Source organism: Bacillus rossius, chromosome 16 (genome assembly GCF_032445375.1).
Source record: "Bacillus rossius redtenbacheri isolate Brsri chromosome 16, Brsri_v3, whole genome shotgun sequence".
Classification (NCBI taxonomy): Eukaryota; Metazoa; Arthropoda; class Insecta; order Phasmatodea; family Bacillidae; genus Bacillus; species Bacillus rossius.
The window spans coordinates 28,976,511-29,004,207 of NC_086343.1; the positions used below are offsets into that span (position 1 = coordinate 28,976,511).

Genomic DNA, 27,697 nt, shown 5'->3' on the forward strand with positions numbered 1-27,697 from the left:
CGCGTCGGCCCCTGCCGCGCCAAGCTTGACCTCATTACGTTAAAAACTAAATGACTGCGTCTGGAAGAGACTTTAAGGTCGCAAAATTCGTAATTAATTGTTTGAGGGGGAATGGGTGTGGTTCGTCTCTAGTCCACTCGGATTTAGTGTGCTTTATAATAATAATGTCTGGTTTGGCCGTTCGGCTCGGTGGCTCGCTCGACTCGGGTGGGCCACGGCCAGGGGTGCGTTCCGTTAGCGGGAGAGTATACTGGCGGGTGCAGGTCGGGCTTAGGGATGGTCGTCGGTCGGACGACGTCACATGTTATAATCAAAAAAGAGTACATAATGTTGTACTCAACTTGCTTTTTTAAATATTATTAATGAGGTATTGTACGAAGAAACTAACACAAAAAAATCTCCCCTACTTAATGGCTGTGGAAGCATAGTGCTGTACAACTAACACTAATATTGAATTCCCTATCACTATTGCATTAGCGTTTTCACTGTTGTTTGGACCTGAGTGTTAATATCCGTACTCTTTTAGTGTAGTTCAGTTGTATCCACGGAAGATTAAATGGAATGAATAGTTGAATAGACATTACATCTGGTCTACATCTAGTTCATTAAATATTATGAAGATATTGAGCTGATTTTGGAGCATTTAAAAATTAATAGGGGTGGGAAATAGGATTACTTTAATAATACTCACTAACTCATGGCAACATTTATTGTTTTTATGATTTATGTATAAATTTGATTTCCTTGAAGAAAAAAATATTTGGTAAAATTGTGCAACCATATTGTAAAAATAATATTTGGGGATTGTAAATTGAATATGTGGAATGTTAATAGTTGTTTATTATACACATATAAAATTGTTTTATTTGTATAGTTTTTTCCGTGAAAGTACTTGATTGTACATCCTTATTCTATTTACCTATTTAAAAATTGTTTTTATTTATTTTTTATTTTTGACAGGACGACACAAATATATTTATATTAGTAAATTTTTTATCTCTGCAAATAATCGAAAATAGTCTTTTGCTATGTACTTTGTCTATGGATACCATCAAAATAAGAGGAGTTAATTAAATGACTTACATTTTTATTTAACTTCATTGTTTTGTTGGATAAGGTATATTTGGAATAAAAAATACATATTTTTTTCAACAGTATATTGGCTTTTAGTTTTAAATTATTTTTCAATAATAAAGTGGTATTTTTGTTTTGTATGACTTGCGTAGTGAAAGTAGATTTTGAACGGTTGTGGCCTGCTAACTGTCATTGCTGTATTTGGGGAATTTGTGATACTGAGCAATGGTGTGTTAATTGCCGGTTGAATGATTGTCATTGTAATATCGTATAATTTGTGTGTTTCCTGAAGGTTGGATACAACTTAGAAGCGATGAACGAGGGCTTGAGTACAATTACTGCCGGAACAAGTGTGGATATTAAACGCACAGACGGTAAGCTTTTTTGTCCTCCATAAAGACTAGACTTTGTTTTCTTTATTATAGTTTTGTTTATGGAATATATTAGTGATAGTATTTATATTATAAGGATGGTTGTAGTATTAATTTATCTATTATGTCGTTACGATTCAGGGTTATTGATTTTGTTTAAATGAAGTTTAACCTGCAAAGATCATTGCGTTTAGTCGGTCATCGAGTAGAAGGTTATTAATTTATTTTGGCATCTTAAATTCAGTTTATAAATGAAGATGTTTGTCTTTTGATGCGTCTATAGTAGGTATAAACTAACTTAGGTAGTTGTTATTTTCCAAGAGATCATTGACGAAGAATTCTTGCATACCAGTAAAGAGATTTTGTGAACCTAGTATTCCAATATTCGGTAAAAATACTTAGAAAACGGAACTTGTATACATCGCGATACCATAATACTAACGATGTAAACATGGTGCTGACGTCATTACGACCCTTGCGTTGCTATGGACAAGTGCGGTAATATGGGGGTTTTGGGCATGGAATACTAACACACTTGTTTTGCACATAATACGTTTCTTTATGAAAGTAAATTTCTGTGTTTGTATTAGAAACTACAGCCCTACCTATTCTAGATACTGTAGATAGTCTTATTACCCGTGGTATATATTATTCATATATCATACTCTGTACGACACTCCTATTCAGTTTAGTTTATTTTGTGATACCACATTTTTTAGTATGATTTTAACTCTTGGGTATTGTAAAGTATACTTCAGCTCTACCTATATTTGTAAAGAACAGAATATCAAATATATATTTCTTTCTGTACCCTTATGTTATTTCTTCAAACTTGAATCGTTCATGTTCAAAAAGCTGGAAAGTAGCATTAATAATTGCTCTGGAGAGTTAAAAAATCTCAAAGACCCACCTATTTTCCTACTTGTACCATAATAACGTACAGGTTGTAATTACTTCAATACCACCGTGTTGGTGACTGTAAATTTCACTACCATATAGTAATGTAAACTATTAAAAATTTGTAAAAAAATATTTAGCTGTTCTATCCATACCAAACTTTTCGCTTTGTTGTTATTAGAGTGTAACAATCTAATTTAGGAAAGTGAGACTTTTTTTATTATCTAATAAATTTTATTATTAACTCTACCAAGAAAATTAATATTTCACCAATCACTAATGAAAAACAACATAGTTCTCTACTTGATACAGCTAACAAAATTAGGTAACACAAAACATTACAACATATCACTAAAATTTTAAAACTTAAAAATAAACTTCCTTTTCCTGGCATTGAGTATTATTCATTTACTATCAATATTACTTTAGTATATATTAATTTCGCTATAGCACTATAGGTAAACTAACTGAAATATATACAGACATTTAACAGAATTATCAATTTGAATATGAGGTACTCAAAAATATAATTTTTTTAAAATTTATATTTAATTTTTTAGAGGGCACGTTTTCTAGAAAAGTTGTACATTTATGTGTAGATTAAGTTAGCAACATTAAAAATACTTAACTGCAATTGTCTTGACAAGTAGTACTCAAAAATACCATTTTTTGAGTTTCAAAGTCAGATAAGTATTTACTCTAGAAAATTATATAATTATAAAATTTATTCCTTTCGAATTGATTTGGCAACTATGGAATGACTTTGAACATTTTGATATCTCATGAGGTAATGTAATACCCAAGAAAAATACTATAAAAATAACCCTATTGTTCAGCAGATGTATATATGTATATATATATATGTGTGTGTGTGTGTGTGTATGTATATATATATATATATATATATATATATTAATATATATATATATATATATATATATATATATATTAATATATATATATATATATTAATATATATATATATATATATATATATATATATATATATATATATACATACACACACACACACACACTATGTAATATAGAGTAAAAATGCTCATACTACTACTAGGATGAAAAAGTGAATGTGTGTGTATGTGTGAGTGTATATATATATATATATATATATATATATACACTCACACATACACACACATTCACTTTTTCATCCTAGTAGTAGTATGAGCATTTTTACTCTATATTACACTTTTTAATATTTTATTTCAAAATTTTTGCTCATACAGGTCGTCTACTGGTCACAAAAATAAAATAAACATTGATGCTGTTGGAAGTAACAAAACTTTAATTCTATCAATCCTTTGCTAATTTTCACTTTTTTTATGCCTCATTTTAGTTTGTTAGTCACACATTAAATATAAATAGTTACAGACTGTCCATTTAAATCATGTGGAAGTTATCTGTGAAAAGTTATTAGCTTTCTAACGTAAAATCTGTGCGCTCTTGTGAATAGTACTTATATTTATTATAATGTTTAATTTGGTGTATTATATATAAAAATGACCATAAAATGGAGATGTAAAAGTTATTGACAGGTCCTGAAAGAGTCTTGAAATCTGTTTTTCCAGTTACTTGTAGACATTCTGTCGTACATCTACGTTACTTTAAACCATTCCATTACTTACTAGTTTTATGCTTATAGCTTAGACATGTAATAGTGCTCTTTGCAGCAGAGGACAACTTAAACAGATGGCATTGCCTTGAATTTGAAACACTATCGTTTGGTGCGTCCATCACGTATCGTTTGGTGCGCCCGTCACGTCTTCCCAATAACTGGAACCGAAGGTTGGAGTCCCGGTTTTGCTGATGCGTAACCTTGATACTTTGAGATTGGGCAATGGCACCAGGTTGCACGTCATAAAGCTGAGGAAAATTATTTTCTTACTGGGGTAACTAAAGGAGAGAGCGTGCTGATTCCCTTCATCCCAATAATTCCTAATAATTTGCCAATAAAATTTTAAGAAGTTGCAATCCCTGCTAAAGTTAGCATTTGCTATGACAATAAGTCCCAGGGTGAAACCTTGAAAGTGGCAGTGATTCGTTTGGGCATTTCATGCTACTTTAATGTTCAGCTCTATGTTGGTTGTTCATTAATAAATCATATACTTAATGGTTTCTGCAGAAATATAATGCATCAAATTAAAAGTGAAAAAACAATATAAATTACACATCTCTACAATGTCAAACTGCAGTACAGATAAGATCAGTCTATCTTTTGTTATAATTAATTTTCCCTCTTTATTCTCTCCCCTCAGGTTCCAATCCTGAAATCCACACAGACGAAGTCGCGAGCAAAGGCATGATATAAAATCAGATAACTTAATCTATACAGAAATTTAAAACAAAAGCTTATTCATAACTGTATTTAGTAAATGTCATTTTTAAGTGATTTTCTTATTAATTAAATATTTTATACACCAGAATATTAATTACACCTATATTCATTTCTTAAAGTAAAGTGATTGGAATAAATTACATACATACCTTATTTTTTACAATCGTAAAATATCAGCAGTGCCCTGAAATTGTGTGAGCGAAGATGTGGGTTATTAGCTAGTTCTATATAATGCTTGCAAGTTGTAACAAATTGATAATGTGATGTATACAATATGATAGTGTAAAAATTTGTATGGTTCAAGAAGGAAACTAAAATTAACAAACAAAATTCTTCCTAACATAAAGACTTTACAAAAAATAATGAAAACCTTGTTATTAAGATAAACCTAGAAAAATATTACAAAATTATTCTTCTCAATATTAAATCCTTAGCTAAAACAAAAGCCATGTACCTAAGTCCCCCCAAAACGAATATTTTCAAGAGTGACTTTTGTGAAATTGTGAAAATTAAGTGAATGTTGGCTATGTTAGTTTATTTATGAATTTGGTTTTAAATAACATTAAGTAATATTGCATTAAATATATGTTATTAAAGTAGCTGACCTTTTTCTTTAGTTATCATTTACATTATTACTAAGAAGCCACACTAAAGAATTACCTCACATCTGCTTGGTATATAATATCAATATCACTTGAATTATAAACATTAATAAAACTATAAAATACTGGTAGGTAATTACACCATCTCAAAAACATTACCTAATAATGTTCTTAAAAGCATAAAATGTTTCCTGTTTCATTATATTAAGTGTCCCATTTTGTAAAAGAAATTTTATTTTCATTGAGTTTAAATAATTTTCCAGTGTTTTTACAAGTTCTTCAGAACATGATTTCACATGCCATGTTATTTATCATTTTATTGTCATTACTATTATTTAAGAGCCTTTCTCATAAAGTTATTATGATAGCTCTCTAGCATTTAATATTTTGTCTTATATTTTCTCAATATTTATTATTCTTTATTAGATGTAGAAACTCACGTAAGTTTTCATAATTATGATTACTTGCATGACCTTTTTTAGCTTCTAAATAACATTTTTTTTATTTTTTTTTTATTATTATTTATAAGCCTCCATTTCTCCAGGCAGCCTGAAGGGGAGTTGTCAATACAAAACACATAGGACACTCACATACAGAACTCAAATTCAGTACAGCGGATATTTTGTCATGGTGCTACCAGCAAATCATATACAGTAGCAATTAATATACAGTATTGATACATTAAATTATATAACATATATTAAAAAATAAAAACAAAATTGGGACTTATATACATATGTAGATAGATACAAGACAAGACAGATACAAATCATAAATAGTCAATGTTTACAGAGCATTTAATATACAAAACAGATACAATAACTATATTTGCAGAGCATTTAATATAATCACTTTGCAAAAAATATGAATCACCCATCTAAAAACTCTTTAACAGAGTAGAACGCTTTTTTAGTTAAATACTCTTTTAATTCCTTTTTAAATTTCTTATCATTTCTAGTATTTATCATCTGTCTTGGAAGTTTGTTAATTAATTTTATGCCACAATAGTACGGGCCTTGTGCAAATATATTTGTTCTATGCCCTACTATCTGTAACTTATTTTGACCCCTGGTATTATATTCATGTATATCACTATTTTGTTTAAAATTTATATGTTGAGTTACAAACAATATGGTATGATATATGTACAAGGAGGGGAGTGTAAGAAAGTTTAGCTCCTTGAAGAGAGGTTTGCAATGGTACTTTTTATTTTTACCTTTTATTATTCTTAGTATTTTTTTTTGAAGGCGAAATAATTTAATTGCTTTACTTGAGTTTCCCCAAAAAATAATACCATACTCAAGGATAGATTGAACGTTTGAGAAATATAGAGCTCGGACAGCTTGAGTCGAACAAATATTTTTAATGGTTTGCATAGCATAACACATAGTGCTTAATTTTTTAGAAATAGTGTTTATGTGCACATTCCAGGATAGATTTTTATCAATTACTAAACCAAGAAATTTTATTTCATTTTTAATTTCCAATTTTCTGTTTCCAATAGGCTTAATTTCGTCTTCCAGAATTAAATGTTTTGACCGTGAAAATTTCATTATAGTGGATTTAGAAATGTTGAGGACAAGTTTATTTTTTTGGAACCATTTATTGAGTTCACTTATCACTGTATTTGTTATGTTTATAAAATCTGTTTTTTCAGTTCCTGATATTATTACACTTGTATCATCAGCAAACATAGTTGTTTCACCTTTAATTAATCTTACTGTTTGTGGAAGGTCATTGATAAATAGTATAAATAATATTGGCCCCAAATATCTACTGACAAAGAGTTTATCCTACAACAAATACTAGAGAGCTCTCACAATGAATTTACCGGAAAATCCATTAATAGTAATGACAAAATGAAAAAACAGTGTGTGTTTTTTGTGAGTGAGTGATTAGATTTAGCCTCATCGTCCTCTTCCACACAATAACCTGTCATAGCTACATATCTCGAGATGTTTGACAAGTAAATTTTTAAATCTAGCTTTGATCTATAGCAACTCTATGAACTTCATAATTTAACAAACATACATTTTAATAAATATAGGAACTGCACTTCAAAAACATCACTCCCATTTTTGTCAAGTCAGATACATCGAAACACTGCAGCGACTTTAAAGGCAGTTTATAATATATTTAACTAATTATTGACTTTTTTAGAGTTTTGTAGACAACATTATCATAAGAATGTCATATAGATAACATAACTAACAAAAAACTCATCTAAATTATTAAAAAATATTTGGCAGGTAATCATGAATCACTGGGCGATTCCACTTCTAAAGATAGAGAGTTGTGATTCCTTGTGTGGCAAAGAAAATATTCAAATGTAATGCTTCAAGCCTACAAAATCATTTAATTTTCTACAGGATTATTTGCTTAGTACTTCCAAAATTGCGGTAACATGCATTAAAAAATTTTACATTAAGAACTTTTTTGAAGTTGTTCGGTAAGAAGTAGTCTGATATTTGGAAAACTTTGGTATTTTATATTTTCAATCAAGGATACTACAGGATTTATACATGTGAAAGTCATGAAAAAGTATCATAACTGGACGTGTCAGTAAGAAGTCCTGAAGTAAACAGTATTAGTGCTGGAAGTCATGAAACTTCAAACAGCATTCTTTATTCAATTTGCATTTTGTTTTATGATGCCTCACTTCTGTCTATATCACACATTAAATAAAAATGGTGGGAGACAGTGCACTTAAAAATATTATGTAGAAATTACCTCAGAATCTCTGAAAAGGTTTTAGTTTTCCAAAATAATAATCCCCACATTCCTGTGAATAGTTGCCCCATTTCATATTATGTTATACAAATGACATAAAAAAAAGCAGTAAGAAAATTTTATTAAGAGTTCATTAAAAATTGGTTCACCATGTATTTGTAGGATAACTTTCTGTAATTACCTAGTATACTTATCACAACTTTAGTAAAGTTATATCTATATGAAAAGAAATTACTACAAGTAACACAATACACAAAGAGTGAGAGTGGGTGAGGAAAGCTCCGAGGAGGGGGAAGTGACGTCGGGGGTGCCACAGGGGAGTGTGCTGGGGCCTCTGTTGTTCACAATTATGATAAACGATCTGGGGGAGGGCATGAAAGCCAGATGGAGGCTATTTGCAGATGACTGTGTAGTGTATGAGGTTGTGGGGGAAGGGGGATGTTTAGCAGAGGACTTGATAAGGTTGGAGCAATGGATGGAGAAAAATGGAATGTCCTTGAATGTTGGTAAGACAAAAGTTGTCAGATTTACAAAGAGGAGGAAAGTCACACGAAATGTATATTACTGGAAGGGGCAGGAGATAAGAGAGGCAGCAGGATATAAGTACCTGGGGGTGACACTGAAAAATGACCTAGGATGGGCGGAGCACATAGAGGGGGTGGTCAGGAGGGGAAGGCAGGCGCTGGGGTTGCTTGGTAGGACCCTGCAGGGAGCTGGGAGGAGGACAAAGGAGAAGGCATACTCCACATTGGTCAGGCCAATGTTGGAGTATGCGGCGGCGGTCTGGGACCCCTACCTGGTGACTGAGGTGAAGGAGCTGGAAGGGGTGCAGCGCAGAGCGGCTAGGTGGGTGATGGGAATGTGGAGTAGGAGGGAGGGGCAGGATGGGAAACTGCATAGCCCAACGGAAATGATTAAGGAGTTGGGGTGGGAAACGTTACAGAGGAGAAGAAGAGTGGAAAGGTTGGTCAGGATGTTCAAGGTGCTGAAGGGGGAAGGGGGATGGGGGCAATTGGGAAGCAAAGTACATAGAGGGGAGTACAGAGGACGAAGAGACCACAGATGTAAGCTCCAGAGGGTGTGGAGGCGGACAGAGAGAGGGCGGAACACCTTCCTGGTGAGGACGGGGAGGGAGTGGAATGGGCTGGGGGAGGAAATGGTGGAGGTCAGGGATGGGAGGGAGCTGAGGAGAAAGCTGATGGAGGGGGGGGGGGGAGAGGGGAGTGAGTGGGAGTTCTTGCCACCGGGTGAAAGCCCAATTGCAGGTTAATAAGTAATATTCCAGATTAAATTTTTTCTAGGTAATTAACTACAATTAATGCTTACATTAAAAAAAATGTTGCTGACTTATTAGAACTAAATCACGTTATGTTAATTAGAGTCAACTTTATTACCAGTAACTGGCAATTTTTTATAAATAAGATTTGGTGTACTTACATAAAGTCATTTAAAACTTATCCTATTTAAATCAAAACTCTTGCCAAGCCCTGTATAAAGTACATATGCTACATGCAAGTTTATTTAGAATTTCTATATGATTTTATTTTACACTTTTCCCTGCATAACTTTAAGAAACCAAAAAAAAAAAATTGCTAAAATTATCCCTTAACTGGTTGTAATGTGCTTAGAACCCAGGGTTGAAAAAAAAAAGTTAAAAAAAAAAAAATGTTTTTTTAAACAACAACCAAACTTTTTTGTTTGAACCAGTTTATTATGTTAAAATGAGTTTTTTTTAAATTATTATTATTAGTTTTGGTTCTGAGAATGTTCAAATGAGTCATACAACATCCTGGTTTTTGACACTCATGTTGAACCAGAAAAGTTAAGCAAATCTGCACATCTGATTGGAATTTAACCACAGAAAGGTATTTCCCCACAGTTGGAGGATTCTTCATAGAATGGGTGTTTCCCACAGGATGAGAATATGAATTAACTATTTAATATTTTTATTTTAGAGGAGTGTATAGCTGGGTATGATTTACAACTTATTCTGATAATTTAAATGAAATGATCTTGATTAGTATATAATTTTTTGTTCCTGTAAATCATATGAAACATTAATGAGAAAACTTTTGTTGTTAATAGAGTGGAATTAGACCTTACATTAAAAAAAAAATAGATATTTAAAATACATTATTTAAAAAAAAACACTTTTTATAAAACCCGCTTGGTTTAAACCATTCTGATTTAAATCAGTCAACCCTGCTAGGACCTCTGATGATCTTATCAGTATTGTATCTATGGGTAACATACCTTCATTGATGTACATTGCCTATTGAATACCTTAAATAAAATGTACCATTAAGCATTAAGTCAAAATTAATATTCTTATGGCAATTCTTGCTGGTCGTAGTTTTGGAAACTTCAAAACATCATTACAGGGTAACATTTTTTTGTAAAAATTTTATGAATTGATGAGATATTGACTTACCTATAAATTTTTGTGTCTTGGACATGACCAAATTTCTCGTTCCTAGGTCAAACTCTTAGTGTACATTTCTAATTGGTCCAAAAATATTAAAATTTTTTATCACCCTATATTCTCAAGATAATTGACTCCAAATGAATTCATAGTATTTTCTTTCTAGAAGAAATAATTTAAGTGGCAAATTGCATGTACAAGAAGTATAACACTGATTCATGTGACTGGAGTCATATTGCGTAGGCTTTAGGTTTCAGTCTTGGTCCGGTAATATTGATTTTGGTTTTCCTGTGGTTTTCTGGAAACACGCCAGGCAGATGCTGGTATAGTTCTTTACCCCAACATCGTCTCATGTGACCTTACTGTCGAATAATGGGAAAAAAAAATTTATGAGAATGAGCGAGTTGAGTAACGTAAAGTGCCACCAAGCGTTGCTACTGCCATCTGTTTTTTATTTATTTTTTATTTTCGGAGAAGAAAATTTGATAGCTAAAATAATGATAGATTCGTAAATTTCGCGTTGTACTTTTCGTTACCATTTTGAGCGTTAAACTTTTCCGTTACGTCTGATGACGTCATCGCCCGGACCTATGTAAATAAGTCCTCTGTTGGAGTGTCGAGCACCCACTGTGTGTCGTCGCGAGTGCCAGCGGCGAGCTCGCTCGCGAGACAAAGGCGTTGTTAAAAGAGGAAGCACTTCGTCTCCTGGCCCCTTCCGCCTCGTGCATAGAGAAATAACGGACACAGGAGCGTTCCGAACCTGTGGTGCAGTGCGCATCGCATCCTTATCCTAATGTTAGTGACCGTCACATTGCCGCACCGGAAAAAAACTGCCCTGTCTAAATTGCGATGTCCGAATCTCCCGATTTCTCGAGTAGTCACCAGAGCGGCGAAATAAAGCGTTTTTCGAAAGTTTTTTTTTTTCCTTCATGCATTGCAAAATGAATTTTGAAAAGGTACGAGAGTTCGACATTATTTAGTTATTCATCAAAGCAACTGTAAATGTAAATGCAATTGAATTCTAATCACATTGCCAAAAATTAATTCCTGTGTACGGCCTTCTGTTTTTCGCGATAATATGTACTTATGTTTCTCAGAAGCAAAGAAAAAAAAACACGAAATGTTTCTGTGCAAAAGCAAATTTTTTGGAATGGGAACCGGAAACAGCAAATATCACGAGTGTTCTTCTATGCTCGGACCACTGTCCGCATCATCCATGACTTCAAATGGTCAAGTGGTTCAACCAATCAGCGATCAGTGTCCGTCGGACACAATTTGGCATATTGCTATTGTAGACGGGTCTTTAGACGCTCACTGTGTGGTCCATCTGTCGCTCGCTAACGGAGGCTCTGTTACGTTTGAAGCATTCGCCTTGTTCTGTGTTCGTTGTATAATCATTGTGAGAGAAGACCGTAGCGCGACAGACACAAGCTCGCTTCTGTGGCCGTGGCAAGCTAGTTTAGTTAAACTGTATGCAGGGGATCTAGTTACACAACAGTAAGATGACAATAAGTAGAGACCTGCAAATTTCGCGGATTCATTCAGTGATAGGCTAAAATTCAAACACATATAGGTACCTCTTAGATAATTTTGCTATTGGCTTACTGTTCATCTGGACGAATCTCAACCAGTTATAAACCGTCAACCAAAGAAGGATCGAATCACAGACAAATCAGCTGAGACGACTTACAAGTCGGCAGCCAATGAACTTGCGTTATTTGCCCGAGTGTACAGGGGTATGTGCAGTCTATCCCGAAGGCCATCGAAACCGCGAATTTTGCAGGTCTCTAACAATAAGTTAAATAAATAAAATATTTCGTATATTGTGATTCCTTGCACTCAATGGCGGATTCATGTTTGGGGGGGGGGGGGGGGGGGGGGGGAGACAAAATAGCATTAAGTCTATTTAAGAAATATTTTGTGGAAATGAAAGTAAGGAATGTTATTTTACAACGTTAAATAAATGTACGAAGTACCGATTCACTTTTCACCTTGTAACTTAATAGACTCCTCTTACCAACAAAGCAGGTTGGGATACGCCCCTGAGTGCACTGCCACCAGTCTGTGTATCCAAACTTGTGCAAAGGATAGACAAGATACACTGAAACTGGGCCTTAAAAAATTAGTATTATAATTCCATGAACTATCTCACGGAATCCCTAATATGAGCAGAGGTTTGGTAATTACACAGTTTGGAACATTATGTAGTAGACTCCGTTTTTCACGAGCAAATCTCAAATTAACATGTGAGGTATCAGACCATACAAATTGCTACTGTTATGTTAACTTGATTGTAGCTGCTGACACGAAAATGAAGTGGTTGTGTGCCAGTGGGCATTTGGCACGCACAGAATAAATTAACAACGAATTCTATTTTTGGTATATTTTCAAATTTATTTAGTTTTTATTTTGGTAAATAAGGAAACGAACCAGCAAAAGCAATATGCAATGGGCAGTAATTTGGCAGGTACGGTTAATCACGTCTGAAGTAAGAATTGTAATTCCTCGTGTGGCAAAGGAAATATTCAAGCTCGCAAAATCGTTTAGTCTTAAACAGGATTAATTGCTGCTAGGACTTCCAAAAATTGTTTTCAAGCTGGGTTACACCGTGCAGCGGAACATTAAGGCTGCGTCATAAATAGAAGCACCACATCCATTTTATGTACTATTAATCGAAAATGTTTTTAAACATTCAGTTGTTGTGTTTTGAATTAATTGCTTGGAGAAACTCCAACCAATTTAATGTGTGATAAAGAAGTCGTAGTTTGATAATCTATCCGTCATAACCATTTGGGGGGTTAGCACCTTGACGTTTTCGTAGCCTCTTTTCCTTTGTGATACATTAGTTAAGTTAAATCACGCCATAGTTATCATTGGAAACTGTTTGGAAAACACGCATAACGTTTCTATTGCAATATGTTGATTAATCTGCTGCTTTTTAACTGAAGGTTGACGTATTAACCACGGACTTCAGGTTGTGGTTGACTGTTCAGCCGGAAAGAGCTGCGAAGAACAGTCAGCTTTTAAATTGTTAATTGCACAGAGGGTCAGTCGAAAATAGAGAAGTGTAAAATTTAATAAAGTGGTAATGCTAACTGTATTTGCGAGACAATTTTTTTTTAATCTCCAAAGCAAACAGTCTGTTGGTGAGTGAGCGTGTGTCTGTGTTAAAGCTTTTCTCGATATCTATGGAAGAAGTCACTACGTTCACATATATTTGTAATAAGGTACTACACAGTTGAAAATTTAGACACGCGACTTCACGTTTATGCTATGCGGTTATTCGGTTGCTGTGTTTGACGTAGTTCGTCACTTGCTGCTTCACCATCGCCATATTGCAACACCTAAAGGATAGTAATTATTAATAAGTGTGATCTCGAATTTCTGTCGTTGAAACAGTCACGCCCATAAGGCACAGTGTTTTGAAACTGTTTCCACAGTGCAGCCAGTGTTTTGGGTGCCCCGCTAGCGTGGCGCAGACCATACGCTGGACAGAAAGCGTCTTCACGCAGTGTCCGTGCAGTAATGCGGGTAGCCTACTCACGCACGTTGCTGACTCAAGTTCCCCGAATTTTGGGCAGGGCGGATGACAGGAGGAAGGATTTGGGTCTTCTCAAACACCTCCCAGTTAAATTGCGCGGGGGGGGGGGGGGGGGGGGGGGAGAAATTCAAAATTTCGAAAAATAGCAGGCCATCAAAAGAAAGCCCTTTTGAAACGCCTTTATGACCTCTCTTGAAAACCCTTTACCGAAACTATGGTTTTATCGTATTGTAAAGAGTGATAAATATTACAATTCAAAATATAACATTTTATACGATAAAAAATAGTTGGAACCGGCTTCAGAGTACAGAAATGGACTGGATTCCACCAGTTTTTCTTTACTATGAGCGGTTAGGTGGGGGGTTCGCCCTCAGTTTCCCCCTTGTCATTCATCCCGCCGGGGCTTGAAGCCCATCTCGTCACCCCTCCCCGCGTGCAGACCACGGCGTGGACGGGACGCTGTATAAATAGGGCGTGGACTGGCGTTGTCCCACGCGCGCGGTGCAGCGGGCCTGGCCCCGCGGCACAACAGGGCGGCTGTTCATTGCGGGCTTCCTGTGCGGCGCGCCTGGCGACGGCTCTGCGCTCGCCCGTCGGCCCCACGTCCCTAAACAAGTCCCGGGGAGCTCCGGCCTCTGGGTTGGCTGTGACCCACCCACCCACGTAGCGGACACAGGATCCGAGATTTTGGACAGGGCGGATGACAGGAGGAAGGTTTTTTGGGTCGTCTCGAAACACCTTCCTGGTAAATTGTCCCCGGGGGGGGGGGGGGGGGGTTAAAAATTAGGAAAAGTATCGTTTAAAATGTTATGTCTTGAATTGTTTATTGCTACTGTATCTATTCATGTAATATTTTATTTATCACGCTTCACAATAAAATAAAAAAACCACCGTGTTTCTTCAATGTCAATAGAAATTAACATGTTATAGGTATTACAATTTGCCATAAACAACTCATACAAAGAATGTACGTACGTACATTACTTCAGGGTGGCTAGCTACAGGGTAAATCTGGGAAAAGTCAGCGAATTTTCAAAGAAGGGGTAAAGTCAGGGAAATAAAGGGAATTTATCTAGGTAGTTATAAAGAATATTATCGACTATTTTTAATAATATGTTTGATACAGTTTTTTATTACGATATTAATTACGAGGTTGATGACAAATTAATGTTATAGCAGAACTTCATTTTGATTTGTATTGGTTTCGCGTACACATCTTTTCTTCCCCCTTTTCCAATCTGTATCTAAGTGATGCAAAAAAAGTGTCCCCTCTCATTCCTTTTTGCCCACAAGCACCTGTATCAGCACTTTGGCCGTGCACATCGACTTCAGTGCTATCGACAGTAGTACGGTAAAATAATTCATTATTGCCTGTTGCAATTGAAGTGTGGTGTGCCTAATAGTCGCGATTTTGGATTTGAATTTTTTTTAGAGATATTGGCGACTAAATATCAGTGGAAAGGGAAATATATATATTTTTTTCAAACCTGGAAGTCGAGGGAATTTTTCATCACAGGCCACCCTGTTAGAGATGCACACAAAAATAATTTAAAAAAAAGCTTATTGGCGGATTTAATGACCTCCGGGATAGACTCCACGATTCCCCGCATACTCGGACAAACGTCAACTTTTCATTGGCCGCTATCTAATGATGCGTCTCAACTGGGTAACTTGTGACAAGATACTACTTTGATTACGGATCTCTAATTGGCGAAGAGTCTTTCAGATTATCAGTGAATCAACAGCAGAAGCAGCACAAAGGTATAATTAGTTGAATTCTAGCATTTCACGAAAATAATCCGCGAATTTTCTGGTGTCTATACGTACGTAGTATCTTAATGTAATTTAGTCTTAAATTCGTGTGAACTTAAAAATCATTCTCATTTTTACTAACGTTAATTAAAGGTAACGTAAGTGATACAACCGACTGTTTATTAATTCGAAGCACAATTAGATATGTATACGTTCTTGGATTCTTGCAATGGGGAACATAGATTTAAATCATTATTTTGGACATGCACCATTGCCAGACTGCACTGTGTGTCAGAAAAAAAACAGAAAAAAAGAAGTTTTATGTGTATTTGTCTGTTCTTCAGGTTTTCTCAAATTCTGGAGTGCAAACTAGCAATGACGTATGTCCAAAATAATACTTTAAATATCTATAGTTTTTTTTTGGCCTGGACACAGTATATCGTTACAAAAGTGTGATCAAACTGTGCATTGTGCAGAATAATATATTATGCATGTTTTGATAATGATGTATTTTGTAATACACCTGTTGCCTTGCTGGATGGACTGACGAGACTGAAGAATGTATTTGGTTGGACAGGGAAGACTCTGGGTGGGGATTGTGTGGAGCGAGATTGTGGGAATGTAACTGACGCTCGTGGTAGACGCCCGGCTATCGATCAGCTGCGACGCGCGTCTAGGCGTGGCGAGGCGTCCGGCTTGTCTTCACGGGACCTGCCTGATGATTCTCCAGCCAGCACTGATGATTTCTCGCCAGCACTGATGATTCTTCTCTAGCCAGCACTGATGATTCTTCTCTAGCCAGCACTGATGATTCTTCTCTAGCCAGCACTGATGATTCTTCTCTAGCCAGCACTGATGATTCTTCTCTAGCCAGCACTGATGATTCTTCTCTAGCCAGCACTGATGATTCTTCTCTAGCCAGCACTGATGATTATTCTCTAGCCAGCACTGATGATTATTCTCTAGCCAGCACTGATGATTATTCTCTAGCCAGCACTGATGATTCTTCTCCAGCCAGCACTGATGATTCTTCTCTAGCCAGCACTGATGATCTCCAGCCAGCACTGATGATTCTTCTCCAGCCAGCACTGATGATCCTCCAGCCAGCACTGATGATCCTCCAGCCAGCACTGATGATTCTTCTCTAGCCAGCACTGATGATTCTTCTCTAGCCAGCACTGATGATTCTTCTCTAGCCAGCACTGATGATTCTTCTCTAGCCAGCACTGATGATTCTTCTCTAGCCAGCACTGATGATTCTTCTCTAGCCAGCACTGATGATTCTTCTCTAGCCAGCACTGATGATTCTTCTCTAGCCAGCACTGATGATTCTTCTCTAGCCAGCACTGATGATTATTCTCTAGCCAGCACTGATGATTATTCTCTAGCCAGCACTGATGATTCTTCTCCAGCCAGCACTGATGATCTCCAGCCAGCACTGATGATCTCCAGCCAGCACTGATGATCTCCAGCCAGCACTGATGATCTCCAGCCAACACTGATGATTCTTCTCCAGCCAGCACTGATGATCTCCAGCCAGCACTGATGATCTCCAGCCAGCACTGATGATTCTTCTCTAGCCAGCACTGATGATTCTTCTCTAGCCAGCACTGATGATTCTTCTCCAGCCAGCACTGATGATCCTCCAGCCAGCACTGATGATCTTAGCATGCTGTTGGGTGGATGCCCGCTTAGTCGGCTCGCTGGTGCTTCCAGCGCCCGGTTTCTGCTCTGAACTGCGCGCGGTCTTTACGTCTCGCATAAGGATATGAGAGTTAAGCGGCAACCATGATAGTTTATGGCTTGGAAATGAATATGAAGGTGAATAGCAAGTCTAGTTATTAGCACTTTCTAGAATGTTTACAGGAAATTTCATACATTATTATTGTAAAAACACACGTTTCACTATTTTTTTTATTTACAGCTGAAAAACGAAATACGAAAATAAGGTTTATAAATCCGACCTAGCGCGCATTCTAAAACGCCTCTCGTAAGTAGACACCACTCTGGTACATAGCGGTAGCAGTTTTCAGATCGCACACGTGTTGTGTGCCCGGGTAGTTCGTGTCCTTGAATGAAGCGGTCATGGCCTGTTGTTTGTGGAGACTCCATCCCTGCAATTGCATGGACTGACTTGAGGAAACCACGGACCGACCTGGAGCAGCATGGATGAACCGGCGACGTGCGGAAAACCAGTTCTGGCTTGTCCGAGGTTATAACTTTCTTCAAGGTGGCGGAGATATTGTAAAAGTTTCGTGTCGGACATTGTTCCCGGAGAATCGCACCCGATATTTTACGTTTGGTGCAGACAATTATTTTCTCGCGTAGTCTTGCCGGCACAATAATTAAATTCCCAAAATTATTTTGTATTTTTAATCAGTTTATACGTGTTTTTAAAACGGTTTAAAAATATTTATCACCGCCAAATGCGACCAGCATTTTCTTAAGGGGGAAATATTGAAATTGAAAGACGCCATATTGGCTTTTAATATCACAACAAAATTGTAAATCTCAGTTTTGAAAATTTGCCTTCCTTAAGGCAGACACCATACATTAAGGCTAGGTCTCTCACGCCATGTTTTTTCCCCCGTCAATCCTTTTCTTTTTAAGGCTATTAAAAATAACTCGATATCTCCTTTGTATGTGTTGCTCTGCCTTAAATATTTGCAACAGATATTCACTTAGTTCAATACCATGATATTAAAAAGACGCGTAATTGGTGATAATTACGAAGATTTATCTGTTGAAAATATTAGTGGCAGAATAACAAACGCAACGAATGTTTCGAGTAGCCCTAAAATAAAAGTAACGATGAGAAAACGAAAATTAAGGAAAATTATCAACACGGCGTCTGTGATTGAGGTTTTAAGAGATTTGAAAGACAGTAACATGGTGCCTGTTGACATTATTACGGTTGTAGTTACTGTAAAAATCTAATTCAATTAGTCGGTGACGTGACAGGAAAAACCTTTTATGGCAGTCTGTTGTCAACGTCATACGTTCCACTAAGTTACATGTTATGCTCGAACAAAGCCAAATGTTGACAGTTGAACGATATAGCTTGTATGCTAGAAACTATTGAAGTCTTGTTCCCGTCTGTGCCACTTTACCCTTTGAGGCACACAGAAATATATTAAAAATAAATTAGAATCTATTGTGTGACTTTTAGCAGACGTGGCAGAAGGAAATTAAAGCAGCCAATGTTGCTTGTTGTTAGGATCGCCAGATAGCAGCACAAGGCTTACTCACGCGAGGTATTTCGGCAATACCGCTGAAACATTGCGAATAGTAAAATTTTTCAAAGTGGTATCATAGAAATACCACTACAAAACAAAGGTTTAAACGGTGTTTGTAGTTTATTTGTGGAAGTGACTCGGTGGTTGATAGAGAGACGGAGTGCCCGCACGTCAGTTCTCTCGCCCACGCACCGCCCGCTGCCCGAAGGCGGCGCGGATGGGCCGACAGCTGATGCTAGGACCGGCGGCCGTCTCAAGGTCGCCGTGCAGCCCACGGCGGTCTCGCCTTACTTCCCTTCTGCCTTTCCCCCCCCCCCCCCCCCCCCCCCGAGGCCTCGAGCCAAGACACTCCCCGACAGCTGACGTCGCGTGCTTCGTCGCTCTTTGTTAGCGCGGTCTCATTATTTTCTTAACCAGTTTTGAAACATAAAAAATGGGGACTGAGTCTTCCTTAGAAGATGAGACACACACACAAACAAACACCACACCACACACACCACACACACCATTCACACCATTCACACCACACACACGCACCACACACACACCACACACGGACTTTTCTGTAGGCCTTTTTCAAGACATATAATTCTGTAGTATATTAATTTGTTGTAAGTCATGTATAGAGACCTGCAAAATTCGCGGTTTCGATGGCCTTCAGGATAGACTGCACGTTCTCCTGTACACTGGGAAAATAACGCAAGTTCATTGGTTGTTGACTTGTAAGTCGTCTCAGCTGGTTTGTCTGTGATTCGATCCTTCTTTGCTTGAGGGTTTATAATTACATATTTGTGTGTACACTCTGCCTGTATACATGTCATGTAACAACGAAACCTGCTAAAAGGGTTATGATTTTCAGCCCAGAGTGTCTGTCGCAATGTAAAGCTTACCGAGACCGAATTTAAATGGATGTATTTGAAGTGTTATTTTCCGAACCCCTGCTGGTACACCATTCCACGTCCTCGAAACAGGCAAAGGCTTTATTTGAGTTTGTTTCGCTGTACCCTGGAGGTGGTAGTTACTCCTGCTGTCACTGGTCGGCAGGCACGAGAAGCACTGAGCCGTGTTGGAACTACTTTTTGTGGCCAGTGAGATTCGCTGCCGGCAGGAAAGCAGTCGATGCTCACATTTCCGTACACTTTCCAAGCCGACCCCTCGTTCTGACCGAAAATAAAGAACTAATTTTTAACTTTTTTTATTTGGTCGTAAGTGCTTCAGAATAAAAGTTTTAGTAATTGTTACGCGTAATTATAACTCCAAACAAACACTGACAGTATGATCATAGTTGTAATAAACCTTAATTTTCATGTTTATATATATTTTTTCCCTGAAAGATTTAAACTTAAGTATAAATGAGTTATCTCAGTTTTGTGATGAGTGATTTCGGGTTTATTGATGAAATCGTGTAGTAATGTCAATTTACCGTTACTTTTTTTAAGTGTAGTCTAGTGCCTGATGACGGATCACAGTTCCCGTACTTCGCGACATTTTCATGTTCTGTGCTATCCCCGTCGCGTCGGCCACATCTGTTCGCACATTGTCAGTAATTTTGTAGTAGTTTCATCCGTTTTGTTTGCGTGGTTTTGGGCGAGCTCCACGTGTCTGCTCGTGTCTGCGTTTATGTAAAGTTTCACGTAATTTATTTTAATTCGCCAGTTTGATTTTTCGGCGACGGACGAGTGCTCGGCGCGCCTGGGAAACCTGGCGGACGTTGCCGTAAGCCTGTGGGTTCTCCTATAATCGCCGTTAATGGCCCTGACTCAGACAAGACGTAAACATGTGCACACAGCAAAAAAAAAAAACCCTGTACTTATACAAAAGACCCCTAGAAACCAGCTGCCAAGAAATATTCTGTAATACTACAAGAAAGATATTGTATTTTTTTTTTATGAAAATTAGCACATAATATATATTTAATTGATGTTTCTTTCAAGCATGATTTTTTTTAAACCATTGAAATTATGATTAGATGTTCAACAATTTGACTTAATTTTGTAGTATCTTGCTTATTATGTGCGCAGTTTAGTACTGGCAAGCTATGCGGGAACGGTTTGCAAATAACTTTTAACTATTGGAGGTTCTGGGACAGCACAAAACATACATTCCCGGGTAAGAAACCTAAACCAGGTTTACTGCGAACATTATTTTGTAGTGTTACAATTGTTTTCATGTAAAAAATGTACAAATTTACAAATATCTGTAATTTTGCATTAATATTTGTTCCATTTACAAAAAAAATAAATGAAAGTGATTCCGTAGAGACCTGCAAAATTCGCGGATTCATTCGGTGATAGGCTAGAATTCAAACACATATACCTCTTAGATAATTTTGCTATTGGCTTACTCTTCATCTTGGCGAATCTCAACCAATTATAAACCCTCAAGCAAAGAAGGATCGAATCACCAGACAAACCAGCTGAGACGACTTACAAGTCAACAACCAATGAACTTGCGTTATTTGCCCAGTGTACAGGAGAATGTGCAGTATATCCTGAAGGCCATCGAAACCGCGAATTTTGCAGGTCTCCGGTGATTCGTTTATTATTTCACAAATGCTCGCGCAAGTTTATATTTGCGTTAACGACTTCACGGGTACTTATAAAAGTCAGTCAAGTTCCGTGGTCCCCCAGTTAATGCTTGTTACCCTTCCTTGCAGCGCGAACTTCCACGGAGGTCGTTATGCGCGGTGTACGAACCTTAGTGTCCCGTGTATAAAGTAGCTCCCGGCAGTTTTCTCCGCCAGTCCGATGCTATCGGCGCTCGTGAACGACCGAATAATAAAAAAAAAAGCTTTCTCCCGACACGAGATCGCCTCGTTCCATTTAGACGCCCGTGACGGCAGTTACGCCTTTTCTCGAGCAGACCTGCAGCAAATCTTACCGCTGTTCCTTTTTCTTCGGGCCTCTTGGACACCCCCTTCAAGTACTGGTTTGCTGTTTCGGGTTCAGTTTGTTTGAATCAGTGAAACGCCGAGGAACTAATCCAGCAAGCAAAACAAATCGGCGCAAAGTACAGCCGAACGAGTATAAAAATACTAGAACAGTAATGACGAGTTGTTTAACTGATGCATTCCATAAACAACATTAACATTCAATTCTGCAAAGTCTGCATTTTTTTAGAGAAACGATTCGTGAAATGATGTCCGAATTATTTTGACGCTAACACACACACACACACACACACACGCACAAGCACACGCGCACACGTTTTGCACGTGATTGTTTGTACAAAATACATATCTGGAAGCCATTTTAGAATTTTTTTTGGAGAATTTTTTTTTCGGTGCATTGTTTTACGTCAAATTTTGTAAAAGTTAAAAACCACGTATAAATTAGGCGATATTTTACGGGCATTTGAAAGTATTTGTACGTCACAGGAAACCAAGTGTTGGTTCTAATGACTCGGGTGTTGGGACGGGACGTAATGTGCGGACAGTTAGGTTATGTTATCTCCGCCTCGTGCTCGCTGGTCGCGAGAAATCTGGAAGTGTGTTTGTTCCGTGAGCGAAACGAGAGATGCGTCAGGCCTGCAACGTAATTAGGCAGGAGTGGTTCTGTGTAGGCCAGCATCTGGGTGATAACGTGATAAGTTTATCTTCACGCTACTCGCCAGACCGAGCGAGCTGAGTGGACCAGGAAGGAGCGCCATGCTTCTACTTCCGGTCCAACCATTAATGCCCCCCGCCCACCCGGGCACACACACGATGTGCAGAGCTTCAGGAAAAACAACGCGATTCCAAAACTACTCAAGATATCCGAGTGGGGTCTGCTTACGAAAAAAGCATTTAAGAGTTCGCCGAGGGTCGAAAAGTACTTTTGATTTCGGATTAAGTTTTTAAGCTGTATTTGTAGAAGAGTTAAAATGGCTAAAACGCATGTTTTCAGAGGACTTTTTAGGCGGAAAACATTTCTCGGCCATTATCATGTTACGGTCATCGCTCAAATACCACAGTTGTCCTGTGACGACGAAAAGACTAGGTACGCGCCAGTTCAGAGCCTTGGCGCTTAGAGGCTATAGCGCGCTGGCAATACCAGCGAGCGTCGCGCTTATCATCCCGCCTCACTGACACACATAACGCCCCTGACGAGGCGGGCCCCTTAAGGGTCCCGCATAGTGTGGGCGTGGATCTGTGTTCTTGAGGCGGGATGATGCTTCTAGTGGGAAATCTCCTGAGCGCAAGGTTCTGAACCGGCGCGCAGTCTTCCCATCGTGAATACGGCAGCTGTGAGATTTGAGCGGTAACCAAAACATTAGATGGCGGATAAATGAAGACAAAGGTGTAAATTTCTCCTAAAAATACAGTTTAAAAACGAATTACGGTAAAAAAAGAACTACCCATCCGCCCTCAGCGCATTCTAAAATGCTTTTCGTAAAAATACCCCACTCGGATATGCCAAACAGTTTTCAAATCGCGTGGTTTCTTTTGCGCACCGTGTGTGTGCCCAGGTAGGCGGGGCCCTTAGTCCATCCTGTGGTAAAGGGACAACATACCGTGAGTTGTATAGCGTGACTCATCCTAAATTTGCAGTGTGAATTTAAATGGTCATTGACTCTTTCCATTTTACAATTTCTACCATTAGCGCTGTTATTGTTTCGGTGAGCGCTGTTGCCAGATGTACGTCATAGTCATAGTACAGTAGACTTTATAGGTAATGTGTTGAAATTTTATTAAAATATATAGGTAACGTATTTTAATATTTTGTAAAGAACAAATTTTGGAATCGAATTTTGGAAATAAATTTTCTGTTTGTATTTCATCGAGAGCATGATCTGATAATATTCCAATTTTACTTTCAAAGAAACTTAACTGAAAGACGCCATCTTGGTTTCAATCGTTTTTACCAACATTTATATTTATACATAATTTTATTCTAGAATTTTTGGTTCCGTTTGAGCACAGCACGTAATTTAATGGAATGACTTGTTATTAGGAGTCACCGACTGTTACAAATAGTTTCTCCAGTAATAACAATAATTGGTGTTTAGAATATGAATTTTACTTTCAGAATGACTACAACTGTGACAGTTGGTACTGTCGATAAAACTATTCTATGGTATTCAAAATTAACAGTAATAAAATTTATTTATTTTTTCTCCAGAATCTACTAATGATGGATGGTATACAATATTTCTTTTATTTTTACAAGCCGTAGAATTTGGCGACAGCGGGCGCCATTTACTCTATGCTACGAACTAAGCGCGAGACACTTAGGACGGGGACGGACTGACTGCGACTCGGCAGCGGTAGGACGCAGGAGCGACGCCGGGTGTCGACGAATGACTCACTGGTCCACTTCCGGCTGCAGATACGCCCTTTCGCTTCGGCTGGGACGACCCGCGCGGTCAGCTCAGAGCCACTGTGTGGCTGGACACTGCGCCATCGCAAACTGCCGACGGCTTGTACTGTGGCATAGGGGGTCGTTACCACAATGCAGAAATACCATAACGCCGAATGTCAAAATTGACCACAACGCTGACAGCTAGAAAACTGCTGTGTACCACAACGCCGAAATAACAACTGAACGAATTTGTGTGTGTTTCTTAAATGTACCTTAACGCCGAAATACCACAATCAAACCTAACCTTACCTAACCTAACCTAACCTAGCGTAATATAAACTAACTTAACCTATCCTATCCTAGCCTAACCTAACCTAGCCTAACCTAACCTAACCTAGCCTAGCCTAGCCTAACCTAACCTAACCGAGTCTAACCTAACTAGTCTAACCTAACCTTACCTAACCTTACCTTTGTGGCAGTCCTGCAATGACATTTTTCGGCGTTAGTGTAATTCGGCGTTGTGGTCAATTTGGCATTTCGGCGTTGTATTTCGGCGTTGTGGTGCGTCCCCTGACTCCTGGCATAGGTCGTGAACAGCTACTCGCACTGTTACCGAGTGTAGGGTTCGAAGGATAGCCCACTTGTTTCATTTAGTCTGTGACTCTTAAATCACTAGTATTTACACAAGTCTATATTGTTATACCTCACACCTAATCTCAGGCCTGTGTCTGTCTCTACTGAAGACTTGACCCGATAGAATCTCTCTCTCTCTCTCTCTCTCTCTCTCTCTCGTTCTCTCTCGTTCTCTCTCGCTCTCTCTCGTTCTCTCTCTCTCGTTGGCCCTTATCCGCGCACCACTGTTCCAGAACATTCTTTCACCACCACTCACTTTAAAACCGCGTCGCAAACTCCGTCTCGAGCCTGGCGGTGATATAAGACAGAACCAGTAATAATGTACCAGTCGCAGTGAGATTTTTCTTAATTCAAGACACACAGGTACGTATTTGTCAGTATTGCTATTTATATTAAACATTGCACATAACATATTTTGGCAATTTTTAAAGCACTTCTAACGTCATGATTGATAAAGTTCCAGCTTGTTTTCGTAAAGACATTCCGGACGATTGCAGTTGATTGACTTTTCCAAAATTTCACCGAAATGTAGAAGCGTGATGGTCTCTCCAGTTCGTGTTTTAACGCTACGTAAATAATGATCGTAGTTGGCATTTTTCTTCGTGCTCCTCCGAAGCAGCGGAAGTTGGCAACAGTGGAGACGCCGGCGGAAGCCGGGCGGTCCGGTTGGCAAACCTCCAGACGTCCGTTATGCCAAGGACGAGGCTCCTCGCCCAATAGCAGGCTTGCAATCACTCGTGATAGGCTGTTTTCGTACGGTAAGGACGTGTCCTTTAACCAAAGGCTTTATTTCATGTCAAGGTGAATTCAGTGAGAAAATAGCGGTGTTAAGAATTTTCTAATGCTTTCCTCGCTAACACAACATGCTGCCGTACTTTCTCATCAGTCTTTTGTTTGTATTTACAAATTTTCCACACTGTATTTTTTTGAGAAATGATAAATTTTTACGCTTAAAAGGTTAATATGTAGTTTGATATTGACAAACATAAATGCGTGTATGCTGGCGAGGCCACACAAAGCTGGGCTGTGTTCGCGATGTTACGCTGCACAATACAATATGTGATGATAATGCAGTGTCTTAAGTGTGTCAGCTTCATCTCATCTCGGGTAGCTAACCTCGGTAAAACTTGGCAGATTTGGAGCATCAGTTGCACTGCTGCCGCTAGACACCCGTGGTTCGCTCTGATACGACCCGCTGATGGATCAGTCTTAGTTCGCGATGTCGGACAGACGCATGCCGTGGGATTCATTCGAGTGATGATTCCAACGATGACGATTGTCTGCTGGCTCTCGCATTATGTGATCTAAAAAGAAATGGGTTCATGATGTTGATATGTATAAAAAAAAAAAAGGTTTTAAGAATTTGATCATTGGACGAAGTTTCGTGTGACGACGAAACCAAATTTATGTATTACCTATTTCAGAATAAATACAGCTCAGTTTGGATGCATTACCTCGAAATCAAATCCCAGGCATTGTCTTGCATATCCTGCCTTCTGCGTGTGTTCTTCCATCGATTTATTCCATGAACAGGGATATTTTCGTACTTCAACGAACAAGGTGGGGTCTCACGTCGACATGCTCAGTGCTGAGGGATATAAAACTTCAATAAAAGCAAACGCAGAAGTACAACCCAATTCCGCGCGAAAACAGATGCTGGTTTTGTTACTTGCGCGTGCGCGAAGTCGGCGACGCTTAGAGAAACAGCCGAGAAGCAAACTCCCGGCGATGTCGCCAGGATCGCCAACATGGCGAACACAGCTTGGTGTGGCCACTGGCCAGTGACACCCGAGATGCAGCCGGCGATGCAGTGAGCTTCCTGTGACGAAGCAGTTGCATTGTTCTGGAAACTCATTCATAAAAGTTCCCGTTGTTTGCGTTTTACCCACTCGTGCATCTAAGCTCGGATTTTTTTGACGTGACAACGTCTAATAAATCGATGAACGCCGGCTGCACGCAATAAAAAGTGTCCCGTTACGTCTTGTCCCGTTACGCTCATTGTACGCTTGCGCCGCATCTATCTCTCTTCCACTCGATTGGAACAACCATCGATTTGACTTTTTCGAGGCACATTAAACTTGAAACACTCCCATTCGTTTCCTACTTTTCCTATCATCGTCCTATCCTTAACAGAATAACACAGATTGTAAGAAGTTAAATAGCAAACATGTATAAAAGTTATAGTTAAAATAATCTCTTCGTTAAAGTAATAAACATATTTGAATTAATGAGTGGAAATAAAAGTAAATTTATCAATTAAATTGTAGATTTCATTTCACTCTTTCTTTGTATCCATACAAAATAGTGATAATTCAATTAAAATGGTTCAATTTTATTCATAAAAGTATGCAATCATTTCATCAATGTTCTTTTATGACGTCACGTTAAACTGTCGTCCGGAAAACCGACTTTACAGACAACCAATTTTTTTTGGTGTGTTTTGCACGTGATTGTTTGTACAAAATACATATCTGAAAGCCATGTTGGGATTTTTTTAAAGAATTTTTTTTTTCCTTCAGTGCGGTGTTTCACAACGTTACATTTTGTAAAGTTTCAAAACCATGTATAAATTAGGCGACAGTTTACGTGCATCTTAAAAGTATTTGTACGTCACAGGAAACCAAGTGTTGGTGTTAATGACTCTGTATCGGGACGGGAAGCGATGTGCACACAGTTAGGTTATGTTATCTCCGCCGCGTGCTCGCGTAGCGAACATCGCGAGCATAGCGCTCTGTGTGGCCGAAGCTTTAAGCTGTCCAACAACAACTTGCTACAAGAAAGTACAGCAAAGATGAATACAATAC

The 27,697-nt window shown here is 38.2% G+C and overlaps 1 protein-coding gene across 1 annotated transcript in view; it reads left to right on the forward strand.

Annotated features, from left to right (window-relative positions):
* The first annotated feature begins 1,012 nt into the window (after nucleotides 1–1,012).
* LOC134540504 (kinesin-like protein Klp10A) overlaps nucleotides 1,013–27,697 on the forward strand; it is a 202,046-nt gene continuing 175,361 nt past the window's right edge. The window contains exons 1-2 of the mRNA XM_063383328.1: nucleotides 1,013–1,117; nucleotides 1,367–1,448. Coding sequence (XP_063239398.1) covers nucleotides 1,388–1,448 — 61 coding nt within the window. The 5' untranslated portion in view covers nucleotides 1,013–1,117; nucleotides 1,367–1,387. The remainder of the gene's footprint in view (nucleotides 1,118–1,366; nucleotides 1,449–27,697) is intronic.